The 26,017-nt window shown below is 49.4% G+C and overlaps 1 protein-coding gene across 1 annotated transcript in view; it reads right to left on the minus strand.

The window, feature by feature from the left end:
* LOC138301537 (olfactory receptor 6M1-like) overlaps positions 1-21,905 on the minus strand; it is a 41,642-nt gene extending 19,737 nt beyond the window's left edge. Inside the window, exon 1 of the mRNA XM_069242053.1 lies at positions 21,841-21,905. Within this exon, the coding sequence (XP_069098154.1) occupies positions 21,841-21,905 (65 nt within the window). The remainder of the gene's footprint in view (positions 1-21,840) is intronic.
* Positions 21,906-26,017: the final 4,112 nt, after the last annotated feature.

Genomic DNA, 26,017 nt, shown 5'->3' on the forward strand with positions numbered 1-26,017 from the left:
AGCCACAGAACACCATCACCCATACACCATCCACGCACCTCACAGCACACACCACAACACATCACCCCACAAACCCTCCCACATACACTCACACCACTTCCATGGCACCCCAAAGACACCCCAGGTTTTCAGAGGAGGAGCTAAGGGTCATGGTGAAGGAAATCATCCGGGTAGAGCCACAGCTATTCGGATCACAGGTGCAGCAGACATCCATTGCTAGGAAGTTAGAGCTATGGCAGAGAGTCATGGACAGTGTCAACGCCATGGGACAGCACCCCAGAACAAGTGATGACATCAGGAAGAGGTGGAATGACCTACGGGGGAAGGTGCATTCCGTGGTTGCAAGACACTAGGGGGGTCATTCTGACCCTGGCGGTCTTTGACCGCCAGGGTCGCGAATGACAGAAGCACCGCCAACAGGCTGGCGGTGCTCCCAAGCCCATTCTGACCGCGGCGGTAAAGCCGCGGTCAGAAAATTGGGGCCGGCGGTTTCCCGCATGGGCAGTGCAGGGGCCCCCTAACAGGGCCCCATGAAGCTTTTCACTGTCTGCTTAGCAGACAGTGAAAAGCGCGACGGGTGCAACTGCACCCGTCGCACGCCCGCAACACCGCCGGCTCCATTCGGAGCCGGCTTCTGTGTTGCAGGCCGCCTTCCCACTGGGCCGGCGGGCGCTAACATGGTTAGCGCCCGCCGGCCCAGCGGGAAGGTTAGAATGGGGGCAGCGCTATTTTGGTCGCGTAGCGTAGCGGGCAAATGGCGGTTCCCGTCAGGCGGGCGGCAACTGCTTCCCGCCTGAGTCGGAATGACCCCCTAGGTATCCATACAGAGGACTGGCGGTGGACCCCCACCTTCTCCCCCACAACTAACAACATGGGAGGAGCAAGTCTTGGCAATCATGCATCCTGAGGGCCTCGCAGGAGCAGCAGGAGGACTGGACTCTGGTAAGTAAAATCTTTACTAATATATCCCCCACCCTACTTGCATGCTATCACAAACTCCTACACCTACCCTCCCCCCATCACTCCACCACCTCACATATACCCCACTATCACAACCCACCCATCCCAAAACCAAGGCATGCATGCCACACCAATGCATGGACATCCATCACAGACCTGCATGGACACCCATCACTAGAGCATGCACATGAGAGAGAATCACCTAGCCCACAAAATCACCACTCACACAAGGCAAGCTGACAGGGCAATCACACCCATACAAGGAAACACACCCATGCACAAGATGGCACACGCAGATACATTAACACTGCATTTACATCCCCACAGGACCCCCACTCAAGGTCACCGGAGAGGAGGTGCACCAACATCCATTCCCCCCCAGAAGAGGCCCACAGTGATGACAGCAGCTTTGCACGCCTGGATCACGATGACCAACCTGGCCCATCAGGGACCTCTGGACATTTGGTTACCCTGCCACAGTCCCATACTACCACAGAGCCTCCCCCCTGAGGAAACACCAGCAACGCACCCACCCAGTGGGCTTATACCACTGTCCCCAGGACACGTCAATCAGCAGTGTGTCCACCACTACAGGGACCCCAGGCAACCCCACAAACAAAGAACGATCAGGGACCTGGGGTCAGTGGCAGTGGGCACACCGTTCAGGGGACAGAGGCACAGGACAACAGGGAAGCTAGGAGGACTTCTGTGCAAATGGGGGACGACAGGCCCAGGGAACCCACTCTCCACGAGGCACTTGCAGGGATCCTGGGAGCATGCCACCATTCCCAGGAGACCTTGGGCCAGATACTGGGCAAGTTGCAGGAGACCCACTGGCTGCAGGAGGGACAGCACCTGTGAATCAGGGAGGACCTCCAACACATCCACACCATCCTGGTCACCATTGCAGGGATGCTGGCTGACATGGCCAACACCATGAGGGAGGCAGTGGCACACCAACAGGCCCCTGACACTAGCCACACCAAAGATTAGCCCTCCACCTCCGCCGGCACTAGTGGACAGGAGGCCCCGCCACAGGACAAACAGGCCACAGCACCCCACCCCCTACAGAAGGAGGACCACCCCGCAAACGGTCCCTGCGATCCAGGCAGAAGACAGAGAACATTTCCAAGACCTCCGCCAGAAAATAAAACTCTCCTGAATGTCACCCTTGTGTCCCACTATGTCACCCTGTCTACCTTGAACTGCCATTGCTCCCTTCCTATGCCCCCTTGGACAATGCACCTGTGATACAAAGAGACTGGACTCTATCTGGACATTCCTCCACCATCACCACCCCAGCCCATTGCACATCTCCCTCCTTAGCACTTAAATAAACACCCTTGAACAAATACAAGTATGGAGTCTGTCAATGTTTGCAATATATATTAGTTTAACAAGCTGTTAGCATTTCAATCCATAAGTACAGTTATATATACACTGGTATGACCTGTAGTGGGAAGCAGTAAACACACCAGGAGCAAGAGTGCGCCCCAGAGAACTGAAAATAGAGAAGCCAAAGGGTACGGTAAGTGGCCATATACATAGGGAAATAAGGCTGACATGTCCAATGTCTAACACAAAACTGCAATGTAAAGTGAAGTTACAGTGTCTTTACCTGTGTGTCACTGGAAGTACTATTGAATGAGAGAACATCTGTTGTCCACATCTTCATCCTCTGCCTCCTCTTCGTCACTGTCCACAGGCTCCACCGCTGCCACAAGACCATCTCCAGGCTCATCCTCCTGCAGAAAAGGCACCTGGTGTCTTAAGGCCAGGTTGTAAAACATGCAACGATGATCTGGCAGACCTTCTTGGGTGAGTAGTACAGGGATCCACCTGTCAGATGGAGGCACCTGAACATGGCCTTCAGGAGGTCAAACGTTCTTTCAATTATCCTCCTTGTTCACCCATGTGCCTCATTGTAACGTTCCTCTGCCCTTTTCCTGGAATTCCTCACTAGGGTCAGTAGCCATGAGAGGTTAGGGTAACCAGAGTCACCTGCAAATATCGAGGGATACCTGTTAGCAACACACTCACCCTTAGGAACAACCTCATACCCATACACCAACATATACTGGGTGGGGACCATGGGCTCACCTATTAGCCACACCCAGTGCCTTTGGAATTGAGACATCACATATGGAATGCTGCTATTCCTCAAGATGAACGCATCATGCACAGAGCCAGGATACTTGGCATTCACATGGGAGATGTACTGGTTCACCAAACACACCATCTGCACATTCAAGGAGTAAAAGCTATTCCTGAACACTTGTTCATTTCCCCGGGGTGGGACAAATGCTACATGTGTACCATCAATGGCACCAATGATGTTAGGGATGTGTCCCAGGGCATAAAAGCCAGCCATCACTGTGGCCAAATCCTCCACCTGGGGGAATATGATGTAGCTGCGCATGTGTTTCAGCAGGGCAGACAACACTCCAGTCAACACGTTGGAGAGCATTGGCTGAGACATCCCTGATGCTATGGCCACTGTTGTTTGGAAGGACTGGCTCCAATTGGGCACACAGTTCTTGTATTGTGGCCCGATCAAGTCTGTAGATAATGTGCCTGTCCTCCAAAGTCGCTAGGTCCACCACGGGTCTGTACACTGGGTGATGTCTCCATCTCCTATTCATCCTCAGCGGTTGAACACTACGGTGTACAACGGTGAGCAGAGGGTCATATTCACACATTGACAATAAAAATGATTTTCTTCCTTTATAGAAACAGTATGTGAAGTCGAAAGTCAGTTGATGTGCCAATGTCTGCTGTGACGCAGTTAGGTGTCATGCCCTGTCCCCCCTTGAAATGGCGGCTGCCTGACCTCTGACGAGAGACAATCGGAAATGAGGTAATTCTCCAGGCGTTGTGTGTCATTGCGGTCGGCAGTCGATGTCCACCGTGCAACTTCGGATTTGTTATCATTGGGTCCTGTGGGTTCCAGGAGCCAATGGCGATGTATGCTGGCGGTGACGGTACACACCACCATGGACGTGACCGCCATTTTCTATCTGTTCAATCACTTGCTACCTGACCTTCGACGGTAGAGGACCTATACTGCAAGTGCTGCTGTGACCTGTGTCTGGAAGCGACAATGGATCAAGTCTCTGGGGAAAGGGCCCCCGCCTTCCCTTCGGAGAAGTTGGAGAGACTCGTGGATGGGGTCCTACCCCAGTATACTTTCCTCTATGGTCCTCCAGACAAACAGGTGAGTACACTGTGAGCATGATGCGTGGGCCATGAATGTATGGATTGATATGTGTGTAAGCCTCGTGTGGGGGGGGCTGAGGGGTCCTGGGCAGAGTGCTGCATGTCTAGTGGTCAATGTATGTGCATAAGGGGATGGGAAGGATATTGTGGGACATGAGTATAACTGTCCGGACGGTTTAACTAATCCCTTTTTTCTATGCATATTTTCCTGCAGGTCAGCGCCCATCTGAAAAAGGGCACTTGGAGTGCCATCGCCAAGGAGATACAGACCCTGGGGGTCTTTGACAGGCAGAGCACCCACTGCCGCAAATGGTGGGAGGACCTGCACCGCTAGGCAAGGAAGACGGCGGAGGCCCAGCTGGGGCTGGCCTCCCAACGAGGAAGGGGTGCCCATTGTACCCTGACCCCCCGGATGTACTGGATCCTGGCAGTGGCCTATCCGGAGTTGGATGGGCGCTTGAAGGCATCACAGCAGCCACAAGGGGGTGAGTAGAGATTCGGATTAATTACTTTGCGCACATTAAGGTTGTACCTAGTTGGGGGATGTGAGCTATGGGTGCCCCTAAGCCAGGGCGAACTGGCAGGGTTAGGTCCCTTGTTGGTCAGGCTCTGAAGCACTCTAACCCCAATAGTGTTAGTGGGCATCTACTACTGGGCAGGGTCCTGTTTGTTTCAGGTGTGCAGCCAATGGCATTGGGCAATGTACCCCATGGGCTGGTGACTTGCATTGTAACTGGTAGTGCATGGCGTATTGCATAGGGCTGATCGCTGTGTGTTGTGTACGCCAACTGTAGTGTTGTTGCTGGCATTGACCAAGGGTATCCTCTGTCTCTTCCCCCCTTTTTGTTTTGTCACCCTGTCCTTGTGTGCATTAGCATCATCTGGTGGAGGAGCAGAGGCACCGGCGATGGAGGGAGCTGAATCTCACATGGACCTAGAGGCCGAATCCACGGACGGTGAGGGCACCAGTGGTAAGGAGGGCAAGGGGAGCACCACGACGAAGACAGGAGGGGACACTACAGACAGCAAATCCTCCTCTGATGGAAGCTCCCTAGCGGTGTCGGACACCTCTGTGCCCACCCACAAAACAGGTACAGCCGACACCCCCTTACCAGCACCACTCTCCCAGCAGCCCCTCAGCATGTTTCCCGTGCCCCCTCACCCAGGAGGGTGGGCATCCCCTTCGCCCCAGGCACCTCAGGCCCTGCCCCATTCAGCCCTGCTGTCCTCAGTGAGGAGGTTATTGACCTCCTGAGATCCCTCACTGTTGGGCAGTCAACCATACTGAATGCCATCCAGGGTGTCGAGAGGCATTTGCAACAAACAAATGCATACCTGGAGGGCATTCACTCTGGTGTGGTGGCCCAACAGAGAGCATTTCAGGCTCTGGCCTCTGCACTGATGGCAACCATTGTCCCTGTCTCTAGCCTCCCCCTCCAACTTCCTCTGCCCAGTCCCAATCCCCTCAGCCCCAACCTATCCCTAGCACACCTTCAGACCAGCATTCACCCAAATCAACACACAGAAGTGGCTCAGGCAAACACAAGCACCACAGATCATCTCCCAGGCACTCACACAGACACCATCCAGATGCAGACACACCAACATCCACTGCCTCCACTGTGTCCCCTTCCTCCTCCTCGTCCACCTCCCACCCAGTAGCATCTCCACTCACACCTGCATGCACTACATCCTCATCCACTACCTCCATCACCAGCATGCCTATCACTACACGCCTCTCACTGGCAGTCACCACCCCCACATCCATGCACACATCCCCTGTGTCATCTCCCACTGTGTCTGTGACCCCTCCTCCCATAGTACACAAATTAAAGCGCACACCCACCCAACAGCCATCCACCTCACAACAGCATCCAGCTCATGCACCTGCACCCAAACACAGCAGACTGACCCCTCCTACAACCACTCCCTCTTCCTCCACTCCCAAACCTTTAACCTCTTCCCACCCCAATGTCCCTAAGAAGCTTTTCCTCGCCACCCTTGACCTCTTCCCTACCCCTCCCTCCATCCTTCACCTCGGGCTAGGGTGGCCAGAGTGCAGCCCAGCACCTCAGCCACCAAGTCCACGTACGCTGTGGGTTCTGCAGCTCTGAGAGGCTCTAAGGAGGCACCCGTCAGCCCAGCCAGTGTGCCACCAACACCTGCCAAGGCCAAGAGGGGTCCACCACCAGGAAAGGGCAAAAAGGAGAGAGCATCCAGCAAGGAAAAGGAGGCACAACCAGCCAGCAAGGCCAAGGCAAAGACTCCAGCTGGCATAAGCAAGGAGGCACCACCATCTGCCAAGGGCAGGAAGGGGCACAGAACACCAACCAGCGCACTTCAGCCATCCGAAGCTGCAGGGAAAGGGCTGAAGCCTCCCCCCTTTACTGGCAGCCCCGCCACCTGCACAGCGGCCAGCTCCGCCACCTGCACTGTGGCCAGCAGTGCCCCAAGCACTGCCGTAAGCAGCGCCACCAGCAGCCCAGTGGGCAGCCGTCCGAGGCTGCAGGGGAAGGGTGGAGCTTCCCCCCTCCACTGGCAGCACCGCCACCTGCACCGTGGATAGCACGCCACCTGCACCGCGGCCATCAGCGCCGCAAGCACCGCCACAAGCACTGCTGCAAACACCGCCGCAAGCAGCACCGTCAGTAGCAGCTCCAGTGGGCAGCCATCCGAGGCTACAGGGGAAGGGCTGGAGACTCCCCCCTACACTGGCAGCACTGACACCTGCACTGCAACCACTGTATAGCCGTCCCCGTCTGTGGGTGGTCTGTAGTTCTGCATCCATGGTGTATCGTGCATCCTGTCCACAGAAAATCATGTGGATCTGACACCCAGGTGAGTGACTGCGACCTTGCACACCCCGTGTGCTGCATCACTGGGCACAGAGCCCCCTCCAGAACCAGTGGAAGAAGGCATCCACTCACCCTATCCTTGGCAGGATGAAGCACACTGGGCACAAAGCCCCCTCCAGAACCAGTGGAAGAATCCATCCACTCACTCTATCCTTGGCAGGATGAAGCACACTGGGTACAAAGCCACCTCCAGAACCAGTGGAGAAGCCATCCACTTGAGAGACTGTGGCTTTGCCCTCCCCAGGACCAAGCAGTGGGAAAACCACGCAGAGACTGTGGGTTTGTACTCCCAAGACCAAGCAGTGGGCAAACCACCCACTTGAAAGACTTGAGAGACTGTGGTTTTGCACTCCCCAGGGCCAAGCAGTGGGCAAACCACCCACTTGAGAGACTTGAGAGATTGTGGCTTTGCACTTCCTAGGACCAAGCAGTGGGCAAACCACCCACTTGAGAGACTGTGGCTTTGCACTCCCCAGGACCAAGCAGTGGGCATACCACCGACTTGAGAGACTTGAGAGACTGGCTTTGCACTCCTCAGGACCAAGCAGTGGGCAAACCACCCACTTAAGAGACTGTGGCTTTGCACTCCCCAGGACCAAGCAGTGGGCATGGAGCCCCCTCCAGGAGCAGTGGTGTTGTACCATCTTCTGGCTGAGGTGCCCCCATCCCCGTCCCCCTGAGGTGCCTGTGTGCTTTCGACCTGATGCCCCTGCAGTGTTCTCTCCGTATTGAGGCAGGAGTCAAGTGTGGGCTTAGCCTATGTTTTTTGGCCCAGTGGGCCACAGACATTTTAAGTGGACATTGTCCCGCCTTTTGTAAATATTGTATATTTTGTAAATACTGTTTTTGAATTCTAAACGTATTTATAATTATTTCTAATATAACACTAATTTGACTCCATTCCTTTTGTCCTTGTCTATTCCTGAGGGTTACGGGGTGTATATGTAATTTTGTTGCATGTGTTTGTGTGTATGGTTTTGGTAGTGTGGGTGAGGGTGTTGCGTGGTGCATGTGTGTGTCATTCTCTTTTTCCTCCTCCCCTCTCCTGTGTGCTAGGTGCAGTACTCACCATGGTCGTTGGCGGCGGCATTGGTACTCCTGGTATATGAGCAGAAACACCAGCATGGGGAAGACGTGCAGCTCAGGCTCCATTGCGTCCTGGTTCTTCCTTGAGTGTCGAGAGGTGAGTCGTTTCCCTTCAGAAAACTGTTTCTGCTATGCTTTTGATGGCGTTGGTACCACCCCAGAAAAGGTGGCGGATAGGCCTCTTGTAATACAGTGGGCGGAACCTTGTCTTCTGACTGACTGTTGGCGGTTATCGCCGCGGTGTTTATTGCTACCGCCGTGGCGATCGGAGTGTTAAAGTGGATTTATGTGTTCGCAGTTTCCACCGTGGTCATGATTACATTTTTTTTACCGCCGACCTGTTGGCGGTGCTACCGCCACTTTACCACCAACCGCCAGGGTTGTAATGAGGGCCTCAGTATTTTCTTTCATGTGTGTGAGTACTGTGTGACTACAGTGGTACTGGAAGAACTTTGCATGTCTCCTAGATACGCCTGGCTTACAGACACTGACTACATTTCACTAATAAGGGATAACTGGACCTGGCATGTGGTATAAGTATCTTTGGTACCCACTACAAACCAGGCAAGCCTCCTACAGATGTCAAGCATTGGTTTGCACTTGAAGATTAAGAAGGTAGTGCAAAACACTATGCTTTACAACATTTTGAAACTTGCCAAACATTAGATTTGTGTCATATAGTGCAGCAACGTTTCTCCAACTTAACCCTGCCTCAAGAAGGTTTTTCTTTTATTTGTGTAAAGCCTTGCCGAAAACTTTTAGTAGACAGGATGTTCCATCAGAAAACTTGAGTTGTAGTGTGCATTGCCCATAAAACACCAACTTGTATGCCACCATCATGCAAAGTAGTGCAAAGCAGCACACTGTTTTATTTGTGATTTACCTAAGTGTTGCACCAGTTTGCATCACTTAGCATCACTCTGCACCACACAAGGGGCCAGATGAACAAAGCTTTTTTGATGTGGCAAATTGTCTGATTCTTAGAACTTGGCCATTTGTGACCACAAAGAAGCATTTTTAATCATAGAAACCACCTAACTGTGATTCAGCAACTTGTTCTTGAATTGTAATTAGCATTTGAAAACCAATTTCCAAATCGTAATTTGGATGGGGTCTGTATAGGGCATTCCTCCAAATAACAAATGACAGTGTTACGTATCAATATGTTGCTATCAAATTATGGTGGGTAAACAGTAATACTTTTCCATCAATTCAAAGTTAGTGGTAACCTATTCGCAAATTGGAAAGGGACTCCAAGGGGCCCGTTCACTATTAGAATGTTAAAAAGAACAGTTTTTAGGAGCAGGCATTGTTCCCACAGTGGTCTGATGACCCCAGCAGGCCACCATCCCTAGGACGGATTCATAGTGGGTTGTAAACCGTTACCTACATCATTAATATTCATGAGGTAAGTTGATATGCCACCCACTACAAACTGATATTTTGAAAATAGACAGTTTATACAATAGGAACAGCAATTTCCTTATTGTGTTTCGGATATAATTGGAATTAGGAAATCATTAATGTCAATACATTTGTCCCTAAGTCTTAATAAATTTGCCACTCAATATCAGCCATTCTCTCATATTCTCTTTACATGCCACTCCGCCTCACTCACTTACACATGCGCACACACACACACACACAAAGACCTACTTACACATACAGATACACAGTCATACATACACATGGTCTCTCTCTCTCTCTCATCCACACATATATACAAACTCTCATGCACATTCTACATTTAAAAGCATTTTAATTTACATGCCACAGCTGCCAGAGTAGTCCAATTCCATCTCCTCTGCTTAATTTTTTAATATGCTAATAGTTAACAAAATAATAATATACACTATTAGAATGGTTAAAAATGAGCTAAAAGGAGAGTGGAGCACCACTCCTAATAGAGCAAACTTCCCCAGTGTTTGTTGTACTGATTTTGCCACCCCTACGTCAGTGGTCGCAAAAGCAGTGGCAGGTGTTGCAAGGGACATTCCAGGGTTCACTGCTGCAGTCCTTTGTGATCTCTAAATGTTGTCCATGTTTTATACTCAATACTTTTTTGTTTGCTTACCATAAGCAAATCTGTGATTGGGTATAATGATATACTGTAACATCATAATTTACTATATTTTAAAAGGTATGACATTTGGGCGTTCATTCTGACCGCGGCGGTCGGTGGTCGCCGCCCGCCAAGCGGTTCCCGCCGAAAGACCGCTCCGCGGTCAAAAGACCGCGGCGGCCTTTCCGGCTTTCCCGCTGGGCAGGCGGGCGACCGCCAGAAGACCGCCGGCCGGCCCAGCGGGAAAGCCCCTTCAACAATGATGCCGGCTCCGAATGGAGCCGGTGGAGTTGAAGGGGTGCGACGGGTGCAGTGGTACCCGTCGCGATTTTCAGTGTCTGCAAAGCAGACACTGAAAATCTTTATGGGGCCCTGTTAGGGGGCCCCTGCACTGCCCATGCCACTGGCATGGGCAGTGCAGGGGCCCCCAGGGGCCCCACGGCACCCGTTCCCGCCATCCTGGTTCTGGCGGTGGACACCGCCAGAAACAGGCTGGCGGGAAGGGGGTCGGAATCCCCATGGCGGTGCTGCAAGCAGCGCCGCCATGGCGGATTCCCTGGGCCAGGGGAAAACCGGCGGGAAACTGCTGGTTCCCCTTTTCTGACCACGGCTTTACTGCTGCGGTCAGAATAGCCCAGGAAGCACCGCCAGCCTGTTGGCGGTGCTTCCGCCGCCCTCCGCCATGGCGGTCATGGACCGCCAGGGTCAGAATGACCCCCTTGATATTGAATGGAAAATATATTGACAAAAACTGATTCTTACAGTTTTTTCAAACTTTTCTCAGAGGGGAGAGACAATCATGCTTTGATTGGTTGGAGTCACTTCCATTGCTCTTGTCACATGCAGTAGGAGGATTAATCCTGTAAAATTTTAAAGGGCTGCCTTTGGTTCACTGTCCGTTCCTAAATCCAAGTCTACATAACTAGTCTAGATTAGATGGCCTGCTAAACTGTTCTCGCCATGACATGCAAAGTGAATAATAATTGGAGAGGGTGGTAGCCCTCCACAGGTAATAAGTGTTGTATCTTAGTAATAGCATTAAATGTTTTCAGTTATTTAAACATGAGTGAAAGCTCTGGTAGCTATGGCATATGACAGGAAAGCTTTACTTAACTGTGTAAAGAATTTGGACACACCAAAATAGTTAAGTCAAAAACACAATAGAACAAAAAAAACACTCTAATTTCTAATAATAGAAAATAATTTAATGAATAAAATGAAAACAAAAACCATATGAGGAACTAGAGATATGAATTTTAGAAGATTTAAGTAAAAAAAGCACCCTAAAACACAAAGTGCCAATGCAAGTCAAGCAGTCGCAGTACAGCAAAATGTAGGCAGAATTTCTGGTGGATAGTGAGGGAGCCCTGATCAGTGTTTCTCCATGGTACAAAGTATTTTGATTGGTTACTGCTGTGAGGAGTCTAATTGTAAGTACTGTCACTAAATTCTTATAGTGTAAGTTCAATATTGCTAGACGATGATATGATTGTACATCCAGATTGTCTCCTCCTGGTTTAGGAAGGACCAATATGAGAGCCTCCTATAGGAAATCTAGCAAACTACCCAACTGCTTGGAGGCTCCATATAATATGAAGAGTCTAGGAGCAAAGGTGGGTAGGAGCAAAGGCAGCTCTGTACGTTAAATTCAGATGGGAAACAAACTGCACCAGGAGTTTTGATAAATGCCATTTAGTTTATTGCTTGCCTCACATCATCCATGGTCAATTGTGAGGTGCTCTGGAGTCTTGGCATGACGTGTTTATGTTATCAAGATATGCACAAAGCCTGCCTTGGTCATTGTAAAAAATTGGGTATTAGTTGAGGAGTGACAACCCACTTCAAATAATAATCATAATCCTTGTCAGGGTGAACATCTAAAGTCAATAAAAAAGCTGTGCTTAACCCTCTGGCAGCGTGGCACAAAGCAGTCAGGCTTAGAGGAAACGTGATAAGTATTTATTAAGGGTGGGAATAACTCATGTAATGTTCTGTAGCATAATCACACAAAATGACAGCAAAATTGCACAAGATTACACAGGGTTAAGAAAGGAGCCATGTTCCTAGGAAAAAATGAACCCTCACATCCAAAATGAACCTATGGTTTATTTTTGTACTAAATATAATAATAACACAAATAGTAATTTGTTGTTCCTGTAGTAGAAGTTTTGTGCCATTTTTCTCATAATTACACAAATGTAAGACTTGGTATTTTTGCATCAAAAAAGTAATGGAAATTACAAAAATTACACGAGTACCCTAGTAAAATTAAAGGTTTGCCCAGCCCCAGAATTTACACAACAATGAAACAGCAATAAAAAGAAAACAACACAAAAAAATCCCAAACTAGTTTAGAAAAATTGACTATATTTTATTCAATAAAATGACACCAAAACAAAGAATCACAAACCAATATAGATACATTGAAATATTGTATTCAATAAAATGACACTAAAACAAAAACAAATCAAAATAGTAGTCCCAAAGTTATGAATTTAGAACATTTGAATTAAAATGGCTTAAAAAAGCAAAAAGCATCAACTGCTTTTATCTGGTCACACTCCGCACATTCAAAATCAAGAGTTAAGGCTGATCTGGTTGGAGAGCAGGTCTGATAAAGAGTCCAGGTTTGTCACGGTAGAAAATCTAACTTTGAACTAACAAACTTTTATGGAGAAAAGGGGGTCGTCGATGAGGCATCATCAGGGCAAGCAGAAACTGAAGCAGGGCTTGGTGACAGTGGATTGTGAAGAACAGGGTCCTGGTGCAGTTGTTGATGAAGGTGGGAAAGCTGAGAGTGGGGTGAGGTCCAAAGTCTGTATTAGGAATGCCTCGAGGTAGAGGGGATGCTGCTTTGTATCATTCCAGATGAACCCTTCTAGGTTTGGACAGAAAGCTTTCGCCGACTGGTGATCCAGCATTGATGGCTGCAGCATTGATGGCAATGTTGTTCTCTGTTGTCTCTCTAGCCAGAAATATTGTAAAAGGTTTCTAGGTCCCAGCTTATGCAGGTTTGGACAGAAGGAGTACACTCTAACACTAATTAATGATCCAAAATGTAGTGGGCACTACTCGGGGATATCAACTAAATCTAACAGATGCCAGCAGAAAGCCCCAAGGTAGGTCCAGTCAGAACAGTTGCAGGGAGGGAGGCCTCTTGAAGTTTTTGTGTCTCTTTTGATCAAACAGGAGGTCCCCAAACTGACCCTTGTAGTAACTTCTAGGGTCCTGGGTTCAAGGCAAGAAGGCCAAGTCTTAATTTGGCAGGGTACTCCTTCTTCTGATTCTTCACAGGTCCAGGGGGGTTCTGAGGAGGGGGTTTGTAGAGTGAACATGTATGGTCAGTGCCAGTCTGTGGGTGGACCGCAAGCCTTGATCCACTCCCTGAACCAGGTCTGGTCAGTTCCTCTACTCTCACAGGATTTGGTGCCTGTCTGCCTAGAGGGACAAAGGAATGGCAGGCCTAGGTGTGAGCCTCATCCACCAATGATAAGGAAGGCATCATTTGAAGCTCAGGAAGCGGTGTTCCACACAGCCCCCCGGGTTATCCTGTCAAGAAAGAAGTCACACTCTCTATTCCCAGGACTCTTTGCCTTCTGTCTGAGAGCAATTCACATCTTTTCACATGGGAGCCATCAGGGATCCAGGGACAGCTGAACACTGGCAGGAACATCTTTTAGTTTTATGCAGGGAAATGACAAATTTCTAAAAGCCTTAATTCTGAAATAGTAGTATAAAATTCAACTTGACCACTGAGTTGGATTTAAAACTATTATTAACATGAGTCTTTGACCAATATTTCTACTCACTCCAACACTGATTTTAGCACTTATTTAATGTAATAGTGTAAACCAGTGTTAGCCTATAGGAGTGACAAATTTGCCACAGTGAAAAATGCTGACAGGACATATAAAATGAAAGTCATATGGTCCTACTTTTTCAATACCATACACCATGCCATATGGGCATTTAGGGCTGACCTTAGGGGTGACTTAAAAATCTTTAAAAAAAGGTTTAGGCCTGGCAAAATGTTTGTTTTGCCAGGACGAAATGGCAGTTTTAAAACTGCCTACAGAGATGGTGATGGGAGACCTAAAGACATGTTATACAGCAATACTTTAGTGGCTGGAACATTGAGTGCTGCATCTCACTTGCAGCATTTAAATTACAGGGCTTGGGTACATGCAGTACCATTTTCTAGAGACTCAGTAAATGAAATGTGCCTACTAGGGATAAGCTGATCTTACCATGACTAAAAGGGAGAGCAGGAGTAAAGTGTACAGCATCCTACAGCCAAAAAAAAGAAAGATAAAATATGCGTGAAGACAAGCAGAAGATTGTCATTTCCAATTGTCATGATTTGGTGGCACCATAAAAATGAATGATAATAGTCTGTAACTGCAGAGTTTATTTAGGCGTTGGTGTTAACTATTATGCCACCTGGGGATCTGATAGCTCTGATTGTTTTTTTTTTCCTGACTCTGCTGTCTGGAGCAGGGCTTACAGCCTCCTGGACCTTTCCCCCTCAGAATATTTCCATGTTGCATACTTCTTGTAGTCGATCAAGTCTATATGTTTCTTTCTAAGATCTCCAACGAACTGATGGTCTGTATAACTATGGGTTAGCCCGAGATCCTCACTATATATCACATCTTCTGTGGATACTATGGTGGTCATTACAAGTTTGGCGGTCTTTTCTGAAGACCGCCGTGCCGGCGGCCACCAAAAGACCACCGCATAGGCGGTAATCTGACTGCCGTATTACGAGTCACCAAAAACAAATCTGCCAGAAAACACCCACAAATCCGGCACCGCCAGACTGAACGAAGGCGGGAGAGAGGCGGTCCCACCACCCTCACTGCCATGCCAACAACATTTTGTCCTCCACATTATGACCCACAAATCAGCACAGTGGTCTATCAACAGTGGTAATCTATTAGCGGTGCAGACATTCGCAGTCGAAATGGCACTTCAACCACAACACAAACCACATTGGGAAATTTGAGTACAACACACCTGATACACATACACATACCACACACAAACCACAAACACCACTATAAAACACACACCCGCACAACCTACAATCCTTTGCAATGACAAACAATTACTACACATCTCTCAGCCGCTCTGGAGAATGCACTGCACATACTCACCACAGCCTCCTATACACCCCTCATGCATCACACACATTACACTGCACTCCATCACAACTGCACATATCTACACACCCTCCACCTCCCACAAAACACACCACCCTTTGCACAACCTACACACCACACATCACCATCACCATGTCCCCACAAAAGCACCCCCGTTTCACAGATGAGTTGCGGGCCATGGTGGACGAAATTGTCAGGGTAGAGCCACAGCTGTTCGGTGCATAGGTCCAGCAGACATCCATTGCCAGGAAAATGGCGTTATGGCAGAGGATCATTGACAAGGTGAATTCAGTGGGAAGGCTTCCATGCACAAGGGAGGATATCAGGCCTATGGGCAAAGGTGCGTTCCATGGCCTCACATCATCAGATTGCCATTCAGAAGACTGGTGGTAGGCCCTCACCTCCTCCCCCGGAGCTTACATCATGGACGAGAAGGTTTTGGCTATTCTGCACCCTGACGGCCTCAGTGGAATCACCGGAGGACTGGAGACTGGCAAGTCACCTATACTCCCCTAGCACTAAGTGTACCTATTTCACATGCATCCCCATCCCCCTATCACTCCCCAAATCACCCCATTCCACAATGATCCCCACCCCCTAACCACCTATAACCATTCCCATGCATGCCCACACCCCCCACTAACACCATCTCAATGTATGCACTCACAAGTACACATAAAGCATGTTGAACATGAAGCACTATGAATCCCACAATGCATCACTCTTTACAAACCTAACCAAGCACACTCCCCTTCACATAGGTAGCCCTGCATTCTGAAGCATGCAATATAGCACTGATTAAGCAGGTGTTAACAACAAACCAGGAGATGACAATGCCACAAGTCCTGGGAGCATGCCACCAATCCCGGGACACAATGGGCCAGATTCTGCCCATGTTGTCGGAGAACCAGAGGCTGCAGAGGAAATACAACCAGGAGGCAACCATGGCCTCCATTAAAGGGGTGCTACAGGAACTGACCTCCATCCTGCATGAGTCCTCCACCCAACAGCAGGCCCCTTCCACTAGCCGCAGTCCTGCCGTGTCTCTACATCTGCTGCAGATAGTGGAATGGAGGCCCTGCCAGAGGACAAACAGGACACTAGCACCCCTTCACCTGTAGCTGAGGTATCCCCACACAAATGTGGCCAGCAAGCCAGACATCCTGCAGTGACTGAAGCCAAGACCAACCCCACTGAAAGGAAATGAGCCTCTCCTGAACTGTCTCCCTTGTGGACCACTGAGATACCTTCTTGACTTTCTACTGCCACAGCTCAATGTTCCTGTGGCCCCTGGATACTGGACCTGTGCTACCAACTGCTTGGGCCACTACACTGATGATTTCTACTACCATGACCCCAATCTTTTGTACCATCCTTTCCTTTTTGTATTCACAATAAATATAATTGAACACAGCTACTGTGTATGTGAATTTATTCTCTGGCAATGCAATATTTGCACTACAATGAGACACTGGAAATGATAGTAAACATCAGATGTCATCCATTGTACTGTCAGGTTGGGGTTTTCATGCTCTGTGTATTTGCTTGTCATCATTCCCCATTCACAAATCTTTGGGAAATCAGGGAGCAGAAAGGCATAGGAACTAAGTAGTCATCACTACAACACCTGCATAAAACAGACAAGACATACACAGTTCTACCAAATAAATGCTATACTCCATGATCCTGTCTATTATAACAATTTACAAGTACAGTTATCATTTGCACAAAATACAACACATTGCAAAAATGAACAGGATCACACACATCACACAACCTCAGTATTGTCCTCATCACACAACCTAGGATTACAGCCTTGCTCGTTTGTCGAGATGCTTCCCTCTCCTGAATGACATCCAGCGCAGGGGGAACAGTCAGGGAGAGTCAGTTCACTGAGGGGATGTGTTAGGACATCAGTCATAAAGGTACATTACAAACATCACTCCGTAACTACCACAAAATCAGAGTTAAAAAAGGTTTGGGACAACTTTAGAAAGCACTCATACAGAAGAAACATAGCAAAGGCAGGAGTACTTTAGCTCAATATGTCCTACCTGTACAGCAAAGAGTACTGATGAAAGTAACTGAGACTGAACAGTGCTCACACTACAGAAAGGTTACTACCAGCAGCCACACTTCACTTCACGATAATATTAGCACAATTAAGCCACAAACCTACCTGACTGTCATTGGAAGTACTGCTGAATCAGCTGAGTTCTTGAGTTCACATCATCCTCCCCATCTTCATCACTATCTAGTGTTCCTTCTTCTGCCACTAGTGCTTGGATACACCTTCCTCCTCATGTAACGGAACATGCCTTCTCAGGGCCAAATTGTGCAGTATGCAGCAGGCCACAACTATCTGGCAGACCTTTTGAGGGGGATAGACAAGGGAACCACCAGAGATGTGCAGACACCGAAATCTTGCTTTCAGAAGACCGAAAGTCCTCTCTATAACTCTTCTTGTCTGGCCATGTGCCTCATTGTAGCGATTTTCACCATCTGTCCTAGGATATCTCACTGGTGTAAACAACCTGGATAGGGAAGGGTAGCCAGAATAATGGAAACATACATAACGGTTTTGCTATACTCAGAGGAGAAGGGGGAGGATAGATGAAGTGACAGTGACTGAACACACAAATCATACTCACAAGTGAGCCAGGATGTCTCTCTCTCTGTAGTTGTGCCATCATATGTGGGACACTGTTCCTCAGAATGTAGGAGTCATGCACAGATCTAGGAAACTTGGCAGTCACTTGGGAGATGTATTGGTCTGCAAAACACACTACCTGCACATTAACAGAATGAAAGCTTTTCTTGTTTCTATACACTTGTTCATTCATCCTGGGAGGAACCAATGCAATATGGGTGCCATCAATGGCCCCTAACACATGAGGGATGTATTCCATTGCATAGAAATCTGCTTACATAGTGCGCAAATGAGAATTTAGGGGGAATTTGATGTAGATGTCAAGATGTTTTAGCAAGGCAGACAGGATATCCTTCAACATATTACTGAACATTGGCTGAGACATACCTGCTGCCAATCCCACTGTCACCTGAAAAGAACCAGTGGCCAACAAGTGGAGCACTGAAAGCACCTCTACAGTTGAAGGAATAACAGAAGGATTACATATTGCAGGCAGTACACCTGGCTCCAACTGGGTACAGAGTTCCCTGATTGTCAAATGGTTCAGACGATAGGTGAGTAAAATATGTTGTTCTTCCATAGTTACAAGGTCAACTAGGGGCCGGTACACCGGTGCATTCTTCAGCCTCCACATTGGTCGCTATCTACACAAGTGTGATAACGCATACACGTTGTAACCCCCTATTGTGACATCAGTGCTGTTATTTCCACTTCACATGCTACCTATTTGACTTCTCTGCCACGAAATACCTCTAAATACAATTCAGACAACTACGACAACCCCCTTTACTAATCATAATGGACCACATCATAGTTTTATAATGCATGGAAACAATTTTTTTCAATGTACTGACACCATATAGATTTTTATACTTCCTAAGCTGTGACAGTTTGGACTACAGTAATGGTTATGATACAAATGGTATAACTCACAACAATTTCTAATAACAACATTCACAACGTCTTATGCTTAGCATGTACTTTGCCAGATCGAGCAATGATGCACATTAAATACTGTACCATGTGCAATAGATGTGTAACATGGCAGCTTACTGTCCTGCATGCAGAAGACTGATGGAAGTGACCTAATTCTGCCAGCGTTATTTGTCATGGCGGTAGGTGATTGGAACCGCTGTGCAACTCCTCATTAGATAACTTTGATGTCTATGGGTAAGGCCGGTGATGGTGCAGACTTCCGCGGCCGTGACCACCATTTTCTACAGCCTATGTCACTTGACTCCTGACTCTCCAGCCATCAGGACCTCACTGAGTAAGCTCCTGTGTTCTGTATCTGGAAGCCACAATGGCAAGTTCTACAAGGGCTAGGGCCTCAGCCTTCACACCAGAAGAACTAAAAAAGTTCATGGATGGGGTCTTACCCCGTATGGACAGTTGTATCGGTCTTCAGATAAGCAGATGAGTACTGTTTGGGTACATTTGATGCAACATGGTTGTATGTGTGTGCATGCTGCATGCCCATTGGAGAGTGTTGAATCGGACAAGCATGATGAGCAAATAGGTACATGTCATGTCTAGCTTGAATGTGAGTTGTGTACAGTATGTAATCGAGTACAGTTGCTGCGTGATAAGTCTACATAAATTTGCCCTTCTCTCTGTGCCTCCCATTCAGGTCAGCACCCATCATAAGAAGTAACTATGACGTGCTATTGCCAAGGAAGTGCGGACCCTGGGGGTCCATAGCCAGTGAAGCACCCACTACAGAAAGCGGTGGGTGGACCTAACATGCTGGGCCCGGAAGATCGTGGAGGCCCAGCTGGGGACATCCTCCCAATGAGGGAGGGGTGCCCATCGGACCCTGACCCCTCCTAATGACCCACATACTGGCAGTGGCCCACCCAGAGTTGGATGGGCACTTGAGGACAGCACAGCAGCCGTAAGGGGGTGAGTACTCAGAGTGTTCTTCATGTTGTATTGACTTCTATAGTGATTGGATAGATTTGCCAATCAATAGAGGATGTCTAAGGAATCCATGCTAGGGTATGCAGCTGACCTCAATTTTTAAGGGTTATTAATATGTCAGATAGGTAGCTGTGGTTTCCAATGCATGCCTGCATATGTAGAGGGCTACACTCTAGGATTAAACTATACCATAGTGAAACTCATGTAGAGCTGTTTCCCATATCTAAGTGGTATGTACAGACACTGTAATGGAGTAAGTGAAGGTGTCCCGTAGTACACTCCCAACCATGGTTTATTGAGTGGTGACAGTCTGAGGCAGAACCTGCGTTGTGTTGTCGATAGATGATGGTTGAGCTTTCATATTTCAGGGTCTCATGTTGTGAGTAGGCAATCGTGTGGTCAGGTAGTAGGCTCTGCATTCAGTAATAACCTTTGTAAATTGGGTAAAGTGATGATCATATGTGCTAGATGTGTTAGTATTGACCCTATGCTCCCTTTCTTTCTCCCTCACCCTCCCTCTTTGTCCTCTTCTGTCCTTGTGTGCATTAGCATCAGCAGGTGAAGGAGTAGGGGCACCGGCGAGTGGGGAGGCTGCAGCCCAAGGGACCCAGGAGGCAGAGTCCATCGACACCCAGGGGACCAATGGGTTGGAGGGCCAGAGGAGCACCACAAGGGGGACAGGAACTGCAACATCTGAATCTGATTAGTCCTCTGATGGCAGCTCCCTGGCGGGGGCGGACCCTTCTCAGACCACCCCAGCAACATCCTTGTGTGCCATCATCCTTACCAGCACAACCCTCCCAGTAGCTACCCACCCAGTTGCCTGGGCCCTCTCACCCAGGAGGGTGGGTGTCTCCTTTGCCTCAGACACCTGTGCCTCTGCCCCAGTCAGCCCTGCTGCCCTCATTGAGGAGTCTATTGACCTCCTGAGATCCATCTCTGTAGGGCAGTCAACCATTGTGAATGCCATCCAGGGCCAGGCATCCCAGATGGAGAAAATCAATGCCTACCTGAAAGGAATTCTGGTGCCTTGGCTGACCTACAGAGATCATTTCAGGCTCTGGGCTCCTCTGTGATGGTAGCCAGTGTCCCTTCTTCTTCCTTCCCCCTTCCAGCTACCTGTGCCCAACCACAGAGCCCTCCCCCCTCACCCATCCAAAGCACACATTCAGACGATCATTCACCCAGTGAAAAAGACAAGGTACCTAGAGACAAACACAGGCACCACAAGTCACACCACAAGCATGCACACACTCAACACACATCAGCAAATACAACAGCCACTTACCTCCAATGTCTCCCCACTACCTCCTGCCTCACAGTTACATCACCACTCATACCTGCCAGCACTGTATCCTCCTACCTGCTCAGGTTTGCCCACAGTCGCCACAACAGCAGACATGCACCCCACACACCACATCTGCACTCACCACAACCACTCACAACCACATGCAGCACACCACCTTACTTGCAGACACTACTCCAACATACACTCACACAACCTAACTTTCTTCTCCCATCCTCTCTTCCCCCCTCCTCCCATTGCACAAAAACGACCCCACTCAGACACTCAACATTCATCCACCTCACACAAACAAACTTTGCATACACCTGCATCCAAGTCAAGCACAACTACATGTCCTACAAGCACTCCCTCTACCCCCACTGTGGGTGGGTGTATGTGAGGTATCATTGATTTGTTTTGCATCAGGGTATGTGTGTGTGTATGTGAGACATGTGTGTTGGGTTTAATGTGTGTGTTTTGGTTGTGCATATGTGTAGTTTGTGTGTCTATGGCTGTTTGTGCGTTTATCGGTAAGGGTGTTGGTTTGCATGTGTGACCGTTGCAGTACATGCCGGGTGTGTGTGTTGTGTGTGGGTGTATGATTCTCTCCTTCCCTCCATTGTGTGCTAGGTGGTTGTACTTACCGTTGCTGGTCCTGTAGGTCAATGGCGAGGAACGGCATTGGGAAGACTTCCAGTTCAAGTTCCATGATGGCCGTGGACTCTTCTGTGTCTCTAGAGGTGAGTGTCTCCCTAGATACTGGTCGTTTCCGCCAGCCTTTTCGTGGCGGTCAGACCACCATGGAAAGCAGGCGGGCTGCTAGCTCGTAATATGGTGGACGGTGACCTGGTTTCCACCATCATGGAGATGGCAAATGCCGTCATCGGTGGTCAGAACACACTGGCAGTAGTGACAGGGAATTGGCTGTGTTACGGTTGGATCAGGGCCTATGTCTTTGGAAAATTTAATCGCATAAGTAGTAAAATCCTTTGCATCCTCACTTTTAAGGCATTTCATTCTACCAACACATCCTCTGCTGCTCCTTTCGGTTATTGCCTTATCCAATAGGTCTGTAAATGGTGGGTCTGCTTTGGGTGCAGACATTTAGGTGGTCATTCCAACCTTGGCGGTAAAAGCCGCTTACCGCTGTCAGAAGACCGCCAACATACCGCCGCGGCCGCGGTAAACCGCCACGGTCATTCTGATCCACAACACGCAAACCGCCAAAATACAGACATTCACAAAATTCCGCCACACCAAAGGCCAGCGAGAAACTGGCGATGACCAAACCTCCACCGTCACGCCAACAGAAATACACCCACACTATCACGACACACGAATCCACGTGGCGGTCTTTCAACCGCGGTATTCTATTGGCGGTACACACCGCCGCGCTGAAAATACACACACACTTACAAAACACAGCCACATTGGACAATTCAAAATACACACACCTGATACACATACACACACCACTCCCACACAACCAGTTAAATATAAAACACACACCCACATCACCCACAAACCTCCACTCCTAGAGAATCGGTACCACGCACAGAGAAATAGATATCCGAGCACCCAGACGCGCATATTACCATCACCCAGCAATATTAGCACGCACTTCACACAACACACCAATACACATCACCACACTTAGCACCACACAATCCACCCCACACATCACCCACACCACCCCATGGCACCGCAAAGACACCCCAGGTTTTCTGAGGATGAACTCAGGGTCATGGTGGAGGAAATCGTATGGGTAGAGCCACAGCTCTTCGGAACACAGGTGCAGCACACCTCCATTGCCAGGAAGATGGAGCTATGGAGCAGAATAGTCGACAGGGTCAACGCTGTGGGACAGCACCCAAGAAATAGGGACGACATCAGGAAGCGGTGGAACGACCTCCGAGGGAAGGTGCGTTCAATGGTATCCAGGCACAACATTGCGGTTCAGCGGATTGGCGGCGGACCACCACCTCCTCCCCCAGAATTTACAACATGGGAGGAGCAGGTCTTGGCGATCCTGCATCCTGAGGGCCTTGCAGGAGTATCTGGAGGAATGGACTCTGGTAAGTCTCATCTTCACTACTTCATCTCCCCCACCCCACCAGCATGCCAACTCATACCCCCACCCTCACCCTCACCCCGATCACACCTACTCCTTGCAAATGTCTCACCATCACAACCCACCCATCCCAACCCCAAGCCCTGCATGCGACCACAAAGCATGGACACCCATCACCAAAGCATGCCCACTGCACATCCCCATCCCCCAAACCACCGTCACAAAAGCCCCCACACAGGAATACAAGCACTGGGGTACACGGGCACCCACCCATTGCACACTATGATACACACAGATGCAATAACCATCCTTTTATTCCCCTGCAGGACCCGAACGCCACGTCACCGCGCAGGAGGATCCACAAATGTCCACTCCACCCCCAGAAGAGGCCCACAGTGATGACAGCACCTCTGTCGACCTGGATCTAGATGACCAGCCCGGCCCATCGGGGACCTCGGGACAGTCGGTTCCCCTCAGACAGCCACAGGCCACAGCAGACCTTCCCCCCTCTGGGAACACCAGCACGGCACCCACCCAGCAGGCCCATCCCTCTGTCCCCAGGACACGTCAATCAGCGGTGTGTCCACCACTACAGGGCACCCAGGTTAACCCACCACCCCAACAACAGGGACCTGGGGGCAGTGGTAGTGGGCACACGGTCCAGGGGACAGAGGCCCAGGGGAACTGGGAGGGCTGCTGTGCGACGGGGGGGGACAGGCCCAGGGAACCCACTCTCCACGAGGCCCTCTCCTCCATCATGGGAGCCTACCATCATTCCCAGGAGACGATGGCGACGGTACTGGCCAGGTTTCAGGAGATCCAGCTCCTGCAGGAGGAACAGTATTTGGGGTTCAGGGAGGAACTACGAACCATCAGTTCCGCCCTGGGCACCATTGTAGGGGCTCTGAATCTGGTAGTCACCACATTGCGGGACACTGTGGCACCACAAAGGGCCCCTGACACTAGCATGGACCAAGAACTGCCTACCACCTCTGCCGGCGCTAGTGGACAGGAGGCCCCGCCACAGGACCAACAAGCCACCAGCACCCCACCCCCTGCAGAAGGAGAACCACCCCGCAAGCGGGCCCTGAGATCCAGGAACAGGACAGAGCAAGATGGCAAGACCCCCGCCAGGAAATAAGACCACCATGATTGTCCTCCCACTGTCCCACTTTGTTACCCTGTCCATAGTCGAAGTGCGCCAGCTCCACTTCCAATGCCCAGATGGGCAGTGCACCTGTGAGAATAATAGACTGGACTCTGCCATGGACATTCCTCTGCCATCCCCCATCACCATTTTACAATCCCCCTTCATTGTTTTGAGCACTTAAATAAACACCCTTGAAACACAAAACAATCTGGAGTCAGTCTATGATTTGGTACTTTGTATTATCAATGACAGTGTCATAATGGCTGTACCATTGTAAGGCTAACATACCTATGTCACACAGAGTAAGATGCCAAGACCCCCGCCAGGAAAGGATACCTCCCTGATTGTCATCCCACTGTCCCACATTGTCACCCTGTCCATCCTTAAACTGCCCCTGCTCCACTTTCCACAGGCATTTGGACAATGCACCTGTGATACAAATAGTCTGGACTCTGCCATGGACAATCCTCCACCATCACCCCTCACCGATTTGCAACCACCCACCAATATAGAGCACTGTAATAAACACAGTTATTGCACAAAACAATCAGGAGTCTGGCTGTGATTTTGAACAAATGTATTAGACATTACCGTGCCAAAATGCTTATTTACATTGTGATGCCAACACCACAATGTCACACAGCTGTAGTCCATGGGGAAACAAAGCAGATGTCACGCAGTGGGGCCCACATCTCTGAAATCGGAAGGGAAAGTCACAACTCAGTTACCATACACTGGGGGAAAAGGGCAGACAGTAGAGAGGTAGTAGTGTTTAAGTATATGTAATATGTCGGTGTGTATTCTTACCTGTGTGTCTTTGGAAATACTGCTGTATTACTGTGTTCCTGTTGTCTATGTCGTCCTCTTCGGCTTCCTCGTCTTCACTCTCCACAGGCTCCACAGCTGCTACAACACCACCATCTGGACCATCCTCCTGCAGAAAAGGCACCTGTTGTCACAAAGCCAGGTTGTGAAGCATACAGCAGGCCACAATGATCTGGCACACCTTCTTTGGTGAGTAGAATAGGGATCCACCTGTCATATGGAGGCAGCAGAACCTGGCCTTCAGGAGGCCGAAGGTCCGCTGGATCACCCTCCTAGTTCTCCCATGGGCCTCATTGTAGCGTTCCTCTACCCTTGTCCTGGGATACCTCACTGGGGTCAGTAGCCATGACAGGTTGGGGTAACCAGAGTCACCAATTAGCCACACACGTTGCCTCTGGAGTTGACCCATCACGTAAGGGATGCTGCTATTCCGCATGATGTACGCGTCATGCACAGAGCCAGGGAACTTGGCATTAACATGGGAGATGTACTGGTCTGCCAAACACACCATCTGCACATTCATCGAATTATAACTCTTCCTGTTTCTGTACATCTGTTCACTCCTGTGGGGGGGGAACCAAAGCCACATGGGTCCCATCAATGGCACCTATGATGTTGGGGATATGTCCAAGGGCATAGAAATCACCCTTCACTGTAGGCAAATCCCCCACCTCAGGGAAAACGATGTAGCTCCGCATGTGTTTCAGCAGGGCAGACAACACTCTGGACAAAACCTTGGAAAACATAGGCTGGGACATCCCTGATGATATGGCCG

This window comes from Pleurodeles waltl, chromosome 6 (assembly GCF_031143425.1).
Source record: "Pleurodeles waltl isolate 20211129_DDA chromosome 6, aPleWal1.hap1.20221129, whole genome shotgun sequence".
Lineage (NCBI taxonomy): Eukaryota > Metazoa > Chordata > Amphibia > Caudata > Salamandridae > Pleurodeles > Pleurodeles waltl.